The following is a 16,106-nucleotide window of genomic DNA, read 5'->3' as shown; positions in this document are numbered from 1 at the left end:
AAAAAAAAAAAAAAAATTCCAGGGAGCAATGGATAGCACACTGGACTTCTAAAAGTCATGGGGCAATAGGGCTCTAGTCTATATAGCTAGAATAAGTTAAAATAATCATTCTTAAGAAGACTCACTTTTTACAACTCACTGAAGTAGAATCAGTTTTGGTAATTTATCATGAAATAAGGCCAGTCAAATCATGGATGTTGGAATAAGTCTCAAGTTTTCCTAGTCTACGCCTGAAATGTCCTCAAGGAGAAATCCAACATATATGGAGGCTACTTTGTTGTGAAAATGTATATATGGAAGTTTTGCTTAAAAGAAAGTTAAAAAATCACTCATAGCCAGGTGCTGGTGGCTCACACCTGTAATCCTAGCTACTCAGGAGGCCCATGATGGCAGTTCAAAACTAGCCTGGGCAGGAAAAGCTGTGAAACTCTTGGGCTTTGAACTCAGGGCTTGAGTTCACTGGAGCCTCAGCACCATTTCCAGCTTTTTTTCTATACATATGGTACCAAGGAATCAAACCTGGGTCTTCGTGCATGCTAGACAAGTACTCTTATACTAGGCCAAACTCCCAGCCAAGGCTGTGAAATTCCAATCAATCTCCAATCAATCACCTGAAAACTGAAAGTGGCTCTGTGGCATAAAGTGGTAGAGCACTAGCCTTGAGTAAAAAGAGCCCAGGGACAGAGTCCAAGCCCTGAATTCAAGTCTCACAATCAGAAAACAACAACAAAACAAAAAACAAACACCTTTGTATTATTTGTGATAATGTAATTTATAATTCAAATTCCAAAGAACAATTTTCACTGTGAATACACACCTAAATATAAATACTTCAAGAAAATATGTGTCTTATTTTTGTTGTTGCTGCTGGCAGAAATGTTTAGAAAACACTGCTAAAAATCAGTTTACATCTAGGCATAGTGTCTCATGTCTGCAATCCTAGCTACTCAGGAGGCTGAGATCTGAGAATCATACTTCATAGGCCAGCTGGGGCACTAAAGATTGTGAGACTCTTATCTCCAATTACTTATTAGGAAAGGGGAAGTGGAGCTGTGGCTCAAGGGGTAGGGTGGAAGCCTTCAGCTGAACAGCTCAGGGACAGCTCAGAGTTTAAGCCCCAAGACCCAGCAAAAAAAAAAAAAAAAAAAAAAAACCTGCAAAAAAACCAAATCAGTTTACAAAGGTCCTTTGTAGACAATACTTCAGTGTGAAGACTAACCTCATTCATTTTAAACATCAGCCATACTTGTAATGCAAAAACAATGCAAAACTAGATTACTTAATCTCCCAAAGTGGTGGGGAGGGGAAGAAAATTTACATTATAAATCAAACTCCTAGAGTAAGTGTCCCCTCCTCCCCAGTTGTGGGGCTTGAACTCAGGGCCTGGGATTTATCTCTAAGCCTCTCTGTGCTCAGTGTCACTTCCTTTTTTTTTGGTGATTAATTAGAGCTATGAGTCTCATGGACTTTCATACCTGGGCTGGCTTTGAGTCATGATCCTCAGATCTCAGTCTCCTGAGTAGCTCAGGTGATTTTCTTTTCATGGAAATAAATGTGTAATTTATAAAATTACAATTAAAAAATCCCATTTCTCATTTTTTCTTAAATCTATTTCTGAAAGTTTCTGTAGTTTTTATAAATAGTGCAATCTTAGCAACACATATGGAGGAAGATGGAAAGATGGAAGAGTTAAGTAAGTAAAAGTTAAGAATTAAGATAATGAAAAGAATGAAAGAATGTTAAACTTGGGAAACTGAGACAGTAGGAATCATATTATATTCCAGTAAGGGTTTTTTTTTTTTTGCTTGTTTTTTTTTTTTTGGCTTAGTCCTGGGGTTTGCACTCTAACAGTTCTACATATGTGCTACTGAGGAATCGAGCCCAGGTCTCAGAGCATGCTAGGCAAGCACTCTACCACTATTGCCCCCCCAAAAAAACTTTTATTTATTTTTTGGCCAGTCCTGGGCTTGAGCTCAGGGCCTGAGCGCTGTCCTTGGACTTTCTCAAGGCTAGAGCTCTACCACTTGAGCCTCAGCACCACTTCTGGCTTTTTTTTCTATGTATGTGGTACCGAGGAGTTGAACCGGGGTCTTCTTGCATGCTAGGCAAGCACTCTACCACTAGGCTAAACTCCTGGCCAAGTTTTTTGTTTTTGTTTTTTTTTTCCAACAAAAAAGTCTTATCTAAAAGATAAACACTGGCTTTCATCTCACATACTTTGTTTTATTTGTTTGCTTAAGCTAGGGGTAGAACTCTGCCTGAGCACAGCCACAGAGCTTTCCTGCTCAAGACTAGTGCTCTATCACTTTGAGTTAAAGTTTCATTTTCAGCTCCATAGTAGTTAATTGGAGATAAGATTCTCAGACTGTTCTGTCTACAGTTGGCTTTGAACCTTGATTCTCGGATCTCAGCCTCCAGTGATTAGCTAGATTATAGGTGTGAGCTACTACAGCCACCCACCAACTTCAGACTAAGTAAAAATTTTATGTGCTTAAAAAAAAAAAGTTCCTTTGGGGCCAGGAGTTTGGCCTAGCATGCATGAAGTCCTGGGTTCAGTACCCAGAAAAAGTCAGAAGTGGTGCTATGGGCCATGTGGTAAAGGGCTAGCCTTGAGAAAGCTTAAGGACAGTGCCCATGCCTGAACTCAATCCCCAGGACTGGCAAAATGAATAAATAAATAAAAATAAACATAAATGTTGCCCTATCCCTTATTTGCCTAGTGTTCTCACTGCTAGATGTAATTACTATATTAGTTTTATGTAGCTGAGGTTTTTTTCCTCCCCAAGCCCTCCTACTTAATCTTTGTTCAATCTTTCTCCTTTATTTAAAGGGGTCCCTCTGCTCTCTTCTACCTCTTCAAATGACTTATCTGGTTCCAAGATCAATATATTCTTCAATTTGTATTTTTGGTTCTGGTTAGGGTTATATGTGTAATAGTACCATTAGGATTTTTTAAGTACCTCAGGTACTCTTCCTTCCCAATACCTATATAGCTTATTACATAAACAAAACCTATTCCTTTCCAATTTTTTTCACAAAGTATCTAGAACAAGCACCCATCAAGTTACTAAATCTAGAAATATAGTCGCTTTTTTGGGTTTTTGGGGGGAGGGGTCATGGGACTTGAACTCTGGGCCTGGGAGCTATCCCTGAGCTCTTCAGCTCAAGGCTACCACCCTACCTTTGAACCAAGCCCCACTTACCATTTTCTAGAAGTTAACTAGAGATAAAGAGTTTCAGGTCCTTTTGTGCTTGGGCTGGCTTTGAACCTTGATCCTCAGATCTCAGCCTCCTGAGTAGCTAGGATTATGGGCATGAGCCAGTGAGCCTGGCTAGGAATATAGTCATCCTTCTTTTTTTTTTCCCCCAGTCCTGCAACTGGACTCAGGGCCTTAGCACTGCCCTTAGGTTTTCCCTCAAGGATAGTCACTTCCAGCTTTTTTCTATGTATGTGGTACCGAGGAATCGAACTTGAGTCTTCGTGCATGCTAGTCAAGCACTCTACCACCAGGCCCAACTCCCAGCCCCTAAATATAGTCATTCTTAACTTTTCTCTTTTCCTCATCTCTCATCTAAGACTCTGCACCACATGTAAGAGTTCGAGAGAGAGACACGGAGGGTAAGTAGAGGCAAAGGAAAACTCCCTGGTTGGGATCAGAAAGGTCGCTCCAGAACTAAGCAAGTTGGGGTTTTTATAGGCAGGGGAAGAAAAATATTCTTAGTTTGTGGGAACTGTGACTCAGTCAACATCATGCAGGAGATCACAGCCGTGTATCAGAAGAAGCAGTAGTAGTCTCTGTTGCCACTTCAGTTGCCCTGACGACCCTCGGTGGCCCAACAATAACCACACACTGCTCTATATTTTCTTTGTCACCTCTCTAGTTCAGACCATCTTTATCTCCCACTTGGACTACGTGGGAGATATCTGAGAATTCTTATGAATCATATTGTTCTTCTATTTAAACTTACAGAATTATTTCTTACTACATTCAAAATCAAATTCTCAAGATATGCAAACTCATTCTTATGATCTGCAAAGATCTAGATGACTTGGAATCTGCATATCTTTCTTACCTTACCTCATGTTACTGTAATAAGTCCACTTGTGTTCCAGCCGCAAAGAGGCACATATCCAAATTGGCACATATCCTTGCCAAATCTGGGGCTTGAACTTAGGGCCTGGAGCATTGTCATTCTCAAGGCTGGCCCTCTACCACTTGAGCCACACCACCACTTCTGGCCTTTTCTGTATATGTGGTACCAAGTAATTGAACCTAAGGCTTCGTGCATGCTAGGCAAGCATTCTTACCACTAGGCCACGATCCCAGCCCCATTAACCCCCCACTCTCCACCCCCAGTCCTGAGGCTTGGACTCTGAGCCTGGGTGCTGTCCCTGAGCTCTTCAGCTCAAGGCTACCTACTCTTGAGCCACAGCACCATTTCCAATTTTCCAGTGGTTAATTGGAGATGAGTCTCATGGACTTTAGTGTACAGGCTGGCTTTGAACCTCGATCCTCAGATCTCAGCCTCCTAAGTAGCTAGGATTACAGGTATGAGTTACCATGCATGCCCAGCTTCTTTTTTAATTGTCAGGATAATGTACAGAGGGGTTACAGTTACCTCAGGTGCATTACTTCTCACACATTGATACTCTTTCTCATGTCTTATTTTGTTTTTTTGAACCAAGCATAAGACCTAGAACACAAGGTATTTGTTCTTTGATGGAATTAAAAGATAAGGCAACAGCTGTCATTAAGCTTTCTGTGCAAAGGAAATAAAATAAGAATTCTCAGAATAGTTGATTTCAGTGTTTAAATTCTGTGTTAGGACTTACAAAGATAGTGTAAACTACTAACAGAGATCTGGAAATGTAGCTCAGTGCAAAGTGCTTGCCTAGCACATGTAATGCCCTGGATTGGATTTTCAGCATTAGAGAAAAAAACCAAAATAAACCTAATAAACCTAACAATAAATAATACCCCAAAGGTTAAGGAATAGCTACAAGAGCATTTCCTTTGGTTAAGGATTTCATGTGTGGTATAAAATATTCATGAAATGAAATGTATATTGAGATATTTATTTACTGAAACTTCATTAATAATGAGTAAACAATAATTAAGTCAGAAGCAACAAAAAGATATGCTTTTAAAAGAAGGCTGGGAAAGAGTTCACAAGGGTCCACAGATGATAATTATTATAATCATGGCTGACTTTATGGTAGGCTCTGTTCTAAATGCTTTCCTTAAATGTATTTATTGAACTCTAGTGATAAAGGTGCTGTCTAGGAGGAAACTGCCATAGCAAAAAGTTAAGTAACCAGCTAGACACATCGTAATAGAACTGGAATCTGAACTAAGGCTTCTTTGTCCTAGTTCTTAATATTATGTTTGGTCCTTCCAGATAATCTATAAAGGCCAAAGTGAACATGAAAGAATCCCCCAAACAAAAGAAAACATCTTTTCCCCACAGAAAAGATAAGGAAATTAATAACCCCTTCACAATCATAGATAGACTAGCTGAGTTAGAACTAATCAAGGGCTTGCCTTCACTTGATTTAAATATACTTAAAACTTACAAGTATTACTATTTACTTAAATATGCTCTTCTACTTTAATCATGTCCCTAGACCAAGTATCCTCTTTAATTTGATACAGAAGCTTTATCTCTTGTTCAAATTTCCCAGAAGCACAATGTTTTCAGGTTGGCATTTTAAAAGGACTTACATCTATAACTAATGTTAATCAAGCTCTAAAGTTTACTTTCCTAGAAAAAATAAGGAAACCTAGACCCAGAGTTCAACACCCCACCCAAATAAAAGAAAAAATAAGGAGGGCCAAGAGTTTGGTCTAGTGGTAGATTGCTTGCCTAGCATGCACAAAGACCCAGGTTCGATTCCTCAGTACCACATATATAGAAAAAGTCAGAAGTGGTGCTGTGACTCAAGTGATAGAGCTCTAGCCTTGAGAAAGCTCAATGACAGTGCTCAGGCCCTGAGTTCAAGCCCTAGGACCAGCACACACAAAAAAAAAAGGTTTCTTAGGAGGCAAGATGCTTTTTTACAAGGCAGGGGTGTTGCTCATTTGTAGCCCTGTAAGAGCACACACAAGGATCAGGATTCAATAGCCAGCTATACACACACATACACATACAAATACATACACACACACATACATGCTCTCAAAAAGATTCACACGTATCTGTGAAGGTAAATTTGCTAATATCATCTATCAGAACCACACAAATTATTTACCACTTCGATTAGCCCTGTTTGCCAGTATTTGCTACTCTTCAGTTCACAATAAAAGGAAGAGACAAAAAATGGCACTTGAGCATAAATAAGAATGATAGTCACTATTATCACTTCAAAAAAAGACAGAGCAGGTTTTTTTTTTTTTTTCTTTCCAGTCCTGGGGACTGAACACAGGGTTTTCCTCAAGGCCAGTGCTCTGTCATTTGAGCCACAGCACCACTTCTGGCTTTTCTATGTATGTGGTACCAAGGAATCAAACCCAGGTCTTCGTGCATGCTAGGCAAGCACTCTACCACTAGGCCAAATTCCTGGCCCCAGAATAACTTCTAAAGAATAGTTAGAGAACAGATTCAAGTGGTGTTGTGCCAGCCTAGCCCTGAGTTCAAATTCAAGATCCACTTTCTTCAAGCCTCCTGGGATTATAAATACGCATTAATATGTTTGACTTCCACTGGTAAAAACTTTACTAAGGCAGGCTATTTTTGTCTCTATAATTTACAAGTCTAAGTCAACTACAAAGGAAAAAAAGCTTGTATGCATATATATATGGATTGTATAGCTGCCAAATATACATATGAACAATATATATATGTATACATATATGAGTGTACGTCTCTTTAATACATGAAGTATTTTTATGCAAAACAGGAAATATTACCAACTTGAAGGTACTTGAAAACAACTTTATCAGATGACTATTCCTGGGCCCTAGTTTATTTCCTTATTAAATGAGAAGAATCTAAGCATGTGGCCACAGGAGATCCTTCTAAGTGCATATATGTATTATATTTTATATATGTGTGTGTGTGGATATATATATATATATATATTTTTTTTTTTTTTTTACCAGTCCTGGGGCTTGTACTCAGGGCCTGAACACTGTCCTTGGACTTTCTCAAGGCTAGAGCTCTACCACTTGAGCCACAGCACCACTTCTGGCTTTTTTTCCCTACATATGTGGTACTGAGGAATCGAACCCAGGTCTTCATGCATGCTAGGCAAGCACTCTACCACTAGGCTAAACTCCTGGCCCCCCTTCTAAGTATTGGTTTCAGTAAAATACTGTTTCTTACTTAATATAAGTGTATGGTACAGCTACTTTTAACTTTAGCTAATAACATACAAGCACCATATACTTCAGCTTTTCTGTACTTAGAAATTTTCAGCTGATATTATATGATCAAGAGAGATCAGATTTAAGATACCAAATGCAAAGCTACATGCAACTTCCAGCACCTACTCATTAACCAAGGTGACTAATTCAATGGGATTAGACTATCAAACCATTCTTGGCTAGCTTTACTGTGTTCAAAAGTAGGACAAAGCTCAACTCACAAATGTGTGTGATAACAGTTTCAGATAAATAAACATTCTACAATATAAACCATCAAATTTTGAAATATGTAAAGTAACAATATTTTACACTTATATTTCCAGTTCTTAGAGTAATGTCAGTATCACTATTTCATTTAAATGGTGATTTTACACTATTTCACTAAATTCTATAACCCAATGAAATAAAGTGAGCAATACTTTTTTTTGGTCAGTCGTGGCTGGGCGTTGTACTTGACCTCTTCAACTCAAGATTGGCACTGTACCACCTGAGCCACAATGCTACTTCCAGTTTTATGGCGGCTTAATGGGAGATAAGAGTCTTATGAATGCCTGGGCTGGCTTTGAACGGCGACCCTCAGAGCTCAGTCTTCTGAGTAGCTACGATTACAGGTGTAATAGTTTTGTTAACACAAAACAAACCAGGACAAGCTCAGGTAAATGTTGGAATACAAACTTCAATCCAGGTTATCTGATTTAAAATTTAGTGCTCTACAAAAATCCTAAGAAGTATTGATTCGAGCCTAAAGCAGGAAGAAATTGGAAAAGAGAAAAGCTAGATAATCAGTTCCTGGATAAATTAGTGGAAGAAAAAGAGAATAGAAAGAAAAAAATTGGCAAGTTATACAAACCATAAGCAAGCTCACTCGCTGTTAAATGATATAACTAGCTTTTATAATTCCACCTGTCAAAAATCTTGACAGCGGGGCCAGGAATTTGGCCTAGTGGTAGAATGCTTGCCTAGCATGCACGAAGACCAAGACTCGATTCCTCGGTACCACATACATAGAAAAAAGCTGGAAGTGGTGCTGTTTGTTGTTCAAGTGGTAGAGCCCTAGCCTTGAGAAAGCTCTAGGACAAGCCGGGCACAGTGGCTCATGCCTGTAATCCGAGCTACTCACTAGGCTGAGATTTGAGGATCAAAGTTGAAAACCAGCCATCTTCAATTAACCTAGAAAATGGGAAGTGGGAGCTAGCTTAAGGGTAGCGTGGTAGCCTTGAGCTGAGGAGTTCAGGGACAACACCCAGGCTCACAGGTAGGATGGTAGCCTTGAGCTGAAGAGCTCAAGGGCAGCGTCCAGACTAAGTTCAAGCCCCATGACCCACAAAAAAAAAAAAAAGAGAAAGGAAAGAAAACTCAAGGACAGTGCTTAGGCCCTGAGTTCAAGGCCTAGGACTGTTTTAAAAAAAAAAAAAGAAGGAAATCTTGCCATTGCACTTAGGAGACAAGTGTGAAAAAGAGCGTTAACTCAAAAATATGTGAGTATGTGTGAATGAAACACTAAACTGTTTAGCTACTACTAAACTATCAAAAGACAATCCTTGAAGTTAAAGGCATGGCTCAGCAGAGTGCCAATAAACAAGTAAAAGCATCAGATACTGAGTTCAAGTCCTGATCTCAGACCAAAAAAAAAAAAATCTATTAACTGAAATACTTCAGAAACTTGTTTATATGTGTTTTCTTTTGGGAATATGAGTGATATGAATTTAATTGTATTAAGCAAGAGTATTTTCCTGGGATATATCATTTCAAAGAAAAAGGCATCCAACTGGGGCCGGGAGTTTGGCCTAGTGGTTAAAGTGCTTGCCTAGCATGCATGAAGACCTGGGTTCGATTCCTCGGCACCACATACATAGAAAAAAGCCGGGAGTGGTGCTGAGGCTCAAGTGGTAGAGCCCTAGCCTTGAGAAAGTCCAAGGACAGTGCTCAGGCCCTGAGCTCAAGCCCAGGACTGGCAAAAAAAAAAAAAAAAAGAAAAAGGCATCCAAGTCAGGCGTGGTGGCTCACTCCTGTAATCCTATCTACTCAGGAGGCTGAGATCTAAGAACCAAGGTTCAAAGCCAGCCCGGGCACAAAAGGACCCGAGACTCTTTATCTCCAGTTAACCTCTAGAAAACGGGAAGTGGGGCTTGGCTCAAGGGTAGGACGGTAGCCTTGAGCTGAAGAGCTCAGGGACAGTGACCAGCCCTAGTTCAAGCCCCATGACCTACAAAGAAAAAAAAAAAAGAAAGAAAGACAGACATCCACAATTCAAAATAGTGCAGGCAAACTTCCACGTTATGGTCATCTCACATGTATACATCTGTCTTAGTCATCTGGGTACCACCATCTGGCTTTCAAAAGCAAATTAAAAATCTGGAATGCATAAAACGCTGACTTGTAAATAGTTTCTTCCCATATTTGACACTAAGAATACACAGCCATTAAAATCAGATCTAATGATAATAAAGCAGCAGTCAGAACAGTAAATTTTGTGTCCTTCCAAATGCTAGAAACATTGGTACAAGGTTCTCTGAATGATCAATGGAAATCTACAAAATCTCTGAGAAGGGACATCAAAGCAGAACTGAAAGACTTCTGGGTTAGGATAAGAAACGACGTTGTCAAGATAAATAAACAGTGCCATTATTAGCTTTTTGACAGAGTTGCAGAAAAACAAAAGATGACTGTGTGAATTCTATTGGCAGTCATAAGGCATGGCGAAGTGTAACGGGGGGGGGGGGCTAAATAAACACAATTTCTTGGAATGTTAAAGATGTAGTCGACCTTCATGTTTTACTGCAAGTGCTACTACCACTGTAATGGAATACCAGTTTGGGGGGTTCAGGGGTTTGGAAAAAGCATGACAACGAAGGGAGAAGGTCCTCAGCAAAGGCTCTCAGAAGCCAAGGCCCATTCCAGGTGTCACACCAGCGTGTGTGTGTGTGGACACGTCGAACAGCAGGCGCTAAGTGACCGGAGAGGGCAAGGACCCAACACCGAAAGGTCTCGAGAAACGGCTCAGTCATCAGCAGGTGAAGACCTTTCTCCTTAACCAGGTCCCGGACACCCCAGAAGAGGCGGGGTTCTCTGTGGAAGCTCAAGTCCGTGAATGGCCGGGCGTCCGTCCACGGACGGGGCTCACCGTCGCGGTAACCACTCAAGGAGAGGTGTCCCAAATAAAGAACCTGGCTCCCGCCGGGTGAGACCTCCAGTCACCTAAGGCACCCCGGCAAGTCCAGAGCAGCGCGCCCGAGCGCCGCCGAGCTCCGGGAGAAGCCGCGCTCCGAGGACGGCGCTCAGCGCCCCGTCTCCCCGCTTACCTCCCCACTCCGACTCCGGCTGCGGCTCCTCCGGATCCCAGAAGCCGCTCCGCACCGACTCTCACACCCGCCGCTAGGCTCCCGGCCAACCGGAACTCACTTTCGTCATTTCCTGTGCTCCCTCCGCCCAATCCCCCTCGAGAAGCCCGCCTCCCGAACAGAAGCGTTCCACCGCCTCAGCTGGAACCAACCGCCTCGGTTAATTAGCATACGGCCGCCGCCGAGTCTCGCGGGACTTCGGGTCGGCTCCGGCTTGAAAGAGGAAGAAAGACGGCTGGCTTCGTTCGTGGGGCTTGATCCGGAACTAGTTGTTTCGGGAAGCCCGGAAGTGGTAGGTGGCGCGGGAGCCGTGTGCTCACTCCCCGAAAGTGAAGGACCCCTGGGTGCGAGCGAAGAGGAGAAGGCCCTTACCTTGGTAGGTGGCTCCTCCCGGGCGGAGGAGAGGGATTCCGGGCTCCACTCGTCGTCTCTCATTCTGTAACTCCCTGCTTTGCGTGAGTGCGCGCGCGCGTGTGTGTGCGCGTGTGCGCGCGCGCGTGCCGATCCCGGGGCTCGAACTCAGGCACTGGGCACCGTCCCTGAGCTCCGAAGGCTCCAAGCTGGAGCTCCATCACTTGAGGCCCAGCCCCACTGATGGCTTTTTGCGGGTGAATTGGAGATAAAAGTCTTTCTTGCCCAGGCCGGCCGCGAACCACGATGCTTGCAGATCCTCAGCTTCCAGAATCGCTAGGATTCCAGGCGCGCCCACCTGCACCGCCTGCCATCTCCACTGGATAAACCATTCCACTCCGTGGTTACTCTTCTGCCTTTGGAAGGAGGCGGCGGGAGGCTGAGAAGGGCTGGGACGCAGGCCTCCCATTCGGAGGTTCGAATACTCTTTGCGAACTTTTGGGTGGGCTGTGCGTGGCCTAAGAGAAGGTGGCTAAGGACATGCAAAAAAAAGTTGTTTCCCCGTATTACATTGATGTAATGTCTGAGAGGTAATTTACAAAAAATCACATCCCAGATATTGTACCCGAAGCTGGGAATAGGTTGTATGGTACCCATGTGTACACGCTACAGGAGGAGGTCTTGACAGGCAAATGGGATGTTTTTGCCTGTGTGTTTTAAATAGAGACCTGAAAAAGAGAATTTTAGTGTGGCCGGGTGGTACAGTGTGTAGCAGGAGAGAAGGTTTAGAAGGGAAAGGCTAATTGCGTAGCGCTTTGAATTCCTGCTGAAAAATTCGTTTCCTTCTGAAGGCGTTTAAGCTGGTAATTTTTAAGCATGTGCTTTATAATTACAGTTAATGACAGTACCAGCTAAGATGAAATAGGGCAAGGGTAAAGGAAATGGGGAGAGATGGGAGTTACTAAGTTAATTTTGAAAGCTTTTGGCAAAAGATGACTAAAACACTGAAGAAATAAAAAGATGGGTTGAAAATACATTTTACTTTTAGGACTTAGGAAGAGGGAACGTGCAAGTTTTCTCAGAAATTGAAAGAATACAGGGGGAAAAATGCAGTACGGCTGCTTACTGTAGGCCTAGAGATCAAGAGGATCACTGTTCCAGGCCAGCTCCAGCAAAACCTTTTTGAGGCCCCATTGGAATGAGCTGAGCCTAGGGGTGTGCACCCCATCTGGTGAAATCTAGCAGAAACTAAAGGTTCAAGTTTGGAGCTAGAGAGAGGTTTTGAAGTCCTGTGCCTAGGATGATTTGGGAATAACAGATTATCGATTATCGGGAAAACTATCCCCTTCTCCCACCAGAACATTAGTTCTATGAGGAATTGTTTTTGTCTGTTTTGTTCTCTCCCCTCCTCCCAGGCTTCTAAACAGTGCTTAGAGCATAATGAGTCTTTAGTGAATACTGATTGATTAGACCAGTGTTATCTCATAAAACTCCATAATCATGAAAATAATTCTGTATATCTCCCTGCATGAGTGGCTGCTAGACACATTGAGGTTGTTGGATTTTTAAGTACTTGGACTGTTGCTAAGTATGACTGGAGAACTGAATATTTATGTTAGTTAATGTAAGTTTATTTATGGTTAATGGTTACCATATCAGACAGTAAATAGACTGAAATGAAGATTAAATGTAAAGTTATGTACTATAGTTTATTGAACTCTTAAGTCAGAAAAAGACTAAAAAGGCTGTCAGAGATTCAAGATGATATTTAGGAGGGTTGGGTGCCAGTGGTTCATGCCTGTAATCCTAGCTACTCAGGAGGCTGAGATCTGAGGATCAAGGTTCAAAGCCAGCCTGGGCACAAAAGAACCTGAGAATCTTATCTCCAGTTAACCACTAGAAAACTGGAAGTAGCCCTGTGGCTCGAGGGGTAGGGCAGTAGGCTTGAGCTGAAGAGCTCAGGGACATCACTCAGGCACAGAGTTCACTACTGACAAAAAGAAGAGATTCAAGGAGGAAGCTGAGTGCCAGTGGCACATTTGATCATTTTAACAGTGTTCTTTTGATGCATGAACCTGTGATGTCATGCCAGGTTTTTTTCATGTTTTTTTGTTTTTGTTTTTAAATTAGTGTTTTATAAGTTTCCCTGTAGAGCTCTTTGACTTTCTCGATGAAGCTTATTCCATTCTTTTGTAGGTATTCTGAATTGCATTACTTTCTTAATTTTTCTCAGGAAGTTCATCATTTGTGTGCAGAAATGTTACTGTTTTTATGATATTTTTGTAAACTAAATTCATGTGCAAGTTTTAGCAAGATTTTTGTGAGTATCTCATTTTTGTATGTATAGATTCATGTCATCTGCAAACATGGATAATTTAACTTCATCTTTTTCAATTGAATCTCTTATTGCTTTTTCTTGCCTAATTACTTTTCCTAAGAATTCCAGTAATATGTTACATATGAAGAGCAAGCCAATCAGGTTGTTGGTGGCTCATGCCTGTAAGCCTAGCTATTCAGGAGGCTGTGATCTGAGGATCATGGTTCAAAGCCACCCCAGCCAGGAAAGTCCATGAGACTCCAGTTAATCACCAGAAAACCAGAAGTGGCACTGTGGTGCAAGGTGGTAGAGTGCTAGCCTTGAGCAAAAAGACTAAGGGACAGTGCCCGGGCTTTGAATTCAAGCCCCACAACCAACAAAAATAAAAAAAGAAGGGTAAGCCATGCCATGCCTGGTACCAGTGGGTCATGCCTGTAATCCTGTATACTCTTGAGGCTGATATCTGAGCATCACAGTGTGAGGGCAGCCCAAGCAAGAAAGCCCATGAGACTCAATTAACCTCTAAAAACGCCAGAAGTCTAGCTGTGTTTAAGTGGTAGAGTGCTAGCCTTAAGCACAAATGTTAGAACATAGCCCACACCTTTAGTTCATGCCACAAGATGTATTAACAGCAACAAAAAGAATGGTAAACCAAATGTGATGGTGTGTACCTATAATCCCAACAATCAAGAAGCTAAGACAGGAGAACCACAGGTTTGAGGCCAACCTAGATTACATAGCAAGACTTAATCTGAAAAAAGTTTCATTTTTTAAAATATGGAAATAATCCTAATTTTCACAATTATATGGATCAGATAACATACAACACAAAATTTTTATCAAGATGCAAGAAGTTCAAAAATAGAATCAGGGGCCAGGAGTTGGGCTTAGTGGTAAAGTGCTTGCCTAGCATGCACAAAGCCCTGGGTTCAATTCCTCAGTTCCACATACATAGAAAAAACCGGAAGTGATACTGTGGCTCAAGTGGCAGAGTGCTGGCCTTGAGCAAAAAGGGTCCAAGGACAGTGCTCAGGCCCTGTGTTCTTCCTAGGACTGACAAAACAAATTAAAAAAAAAAAAATCAGGCTACTTCCAAATCTGTTCTAGAATGTCAATTCCTTCACCATTAGGGAAGGTACTTTTCTGATGCTTTCCTGTATACTTTGGGCCCTAGAGCCTGGCTCAGAATTTATAGAAGGATGCAGTTGTTCATAAGAACATTTGAGAAGATAGGTGAACTTAGTGACATAGTTCCGGCACTATTTCCAGTACAGATTCCTTCAGCTGTGCCCTAGGTTTAGTATCATCTTGAAAATAGTAGGATCCTCCACATCAATACAGCTAATTGCCTTTCCAGCCCACTTCCATCATGTTTTGTGTGTGTGTGTGGGGGGGTGCTTTCTAGATGAACTCATAATTCCTTAAAAATGGTGCTTATATTTGTCTGAGAAACTTGAACGTTTTCACTGTTGTGATAACTTCTTCCTTTCCTTTAAAGATGCTCACCAAGTCCTTGGCTATGGAGTATTTGGCTAATCCTAGTGCACTCAGCCTGGCTGCTGGAGTTGCTTGTGGAATGTGCCTAGGCTGGGGCCTCCGGGTGCGCTTTGGGGTACCCCCTACACACTCAACAAGTGAGCCTGAAGCAGAGACCAGAACTGAAGCAAGCATCATGGGAGAGAGTGGGGAGTACAAAATGATTCTTGTGGTTCGAAATGACTTAAAGATGGGGAAAGGAAAAGTTGCTGCCCAGTGCTCTCATGCTGCTGTTTCTGCCTACAAGCAAATCCAAAGGAGAAACCCTCAAGTGCTCAAACAGTGGGAATACTGTGGCCAGCCCAAAGTGGTGGTGAAAGCCCCTGATGAAGAAACCCTGATTGAATTGCTGACCCATGCAAAAATGCTGGGGCTCACTGTAAGTTTAATCCAAGATGCTGGGCGTACTCAGATTGAACCAGGTTCTCGAACTGTTCTAGGAATTGGACCAGGACCAGCAGACCTAATTGACAAAGTTACTGGTCACCTAAAACTTTACTAAGTGGGGCTTTGAGTGATGATACTCCTGTCCCAAGTGTTTGAAACCTGTCAAGTTATAATAATAAAACTGGATTTCTTCCCCAATTTAAATATCCTCAAGATGAAAATAGAATTTTGGCAAGAATTGTTTTGTTGGCCCTAAATGTCTTGGTGGTTCCAGTAACAGCTGCTGAAACCAGTGATGAAGATGAGCAAGACATGTCATGATAAAGCTAAATTTAGAAAGGGGGTAACAAGCAGGGGTGGCTCATATCTATAATCCTAGCTACTCAGGAGGCTGAGGTCTGAGATTCCCAGTTCAAAGCCATTCCAGACAGAAAACTCCATGAGACTCATCTCCAATAAACTACTCAGAAAAAGCCTTAAGTGGTATTGTGGCTCAAGTGGTAGAGCACTATCCTTGAGCACAAAGAAGCCCAAGGACAGTGACTAGGCCCTGGGTTCAAGCCCCAGGACTGGCAAAAAATATTAAAGGGGGGGTAACAGCATTTCCTTATACATTGTTAGATCCCTTTATGTATTTATCACAGGTCCTTCCCTGATACTGTTTGCTACCCTGGTCTTCGGAGGATCTGGGTCATAGATTGTCCCACCGAGTTTAAATTATGTTTTTTTTTTAATTTTTTGTTTGTTGTGAGGCTTGAACTCAGGGCCTTGGTGCTATCCTTGAACTTTTTTTGCTTTACTACTTTGAGC

The 16,106-nt window shown here is 42.0% G+C and overlaps 2 protein-coding genes across 3 annotated transcripts in view; one reads left to right on the top strand and one right to left on the bottom strand.

The window, feature by feature from the left end:
* Positions 1 to 11,161, bottom strand: part of Vmp1 (vacuole membrane protein 1) — an 83,132-nt gene extending 71,971 nt beyond the window's left edge. The window contains exon 1 of one of the 2 annotated variants that reach the window (XM_090351137.1): positions 11,078 to 11,161. The gene's annotated coding sequence lies outside the window, so the exon portion shown is untranslated. Of the gene's footprint in view, positions 1 to 10,666; positions 10,752 to 11,077 lie in introns of those variants that run through there. The other variant, XM_090351136.1, reaches the window with a different exon arrangement.
* Positions 11,003 to 15,500, top strand: Ptrh2 (peptidyl-tRNA hydrolase 2). The gene is made up of 2 exons (XM_090351139.1): positions 11,003 to 11,081; positions 14,872 to 15,500. Exon 2 carries the CDS (start codon positions 14,872 to 14,874, stop codon positions 15,409 to 15,411), a length of 540 nt encoding a protein of 179 aa, XP_090207265.1. The 5' UTR covers positions 11,003 to 11,081; the 3' UTR covers positions 15,412 to 15,500.
* The last annotated feature ends 606 nt before the right edge of the window (positions 15,501 to 16,106 follow it).

Source organism: Megascapheus bottae, chromosome 17 (genome assembly GCF_031878675.1).
Source record: "Megascapheus bottae isolate mThoBot1 chromosome 17, mThoBot2.hap1, whole genome shotgun sequence".
Lineage (NCBI taxonomy): Eukaryota > Metazoa > Chordata > Mammalia > Rodentia > Geomyidae > Megascapheus > Megascapheus bottae.
This window is presented reverse-complemented; position numbering and strand designations above follow the sequence as displayed.

What these genes read in the sequence shown, in the direction of transcription:
- Ptrh2 (XM_090351139.1), top strand. Translation starts at nt 14,872, where the DNA reads ATGCTCACCAAGTCCTTGGCTATGGAGTATTTGGCTAATCCTAGTGCA.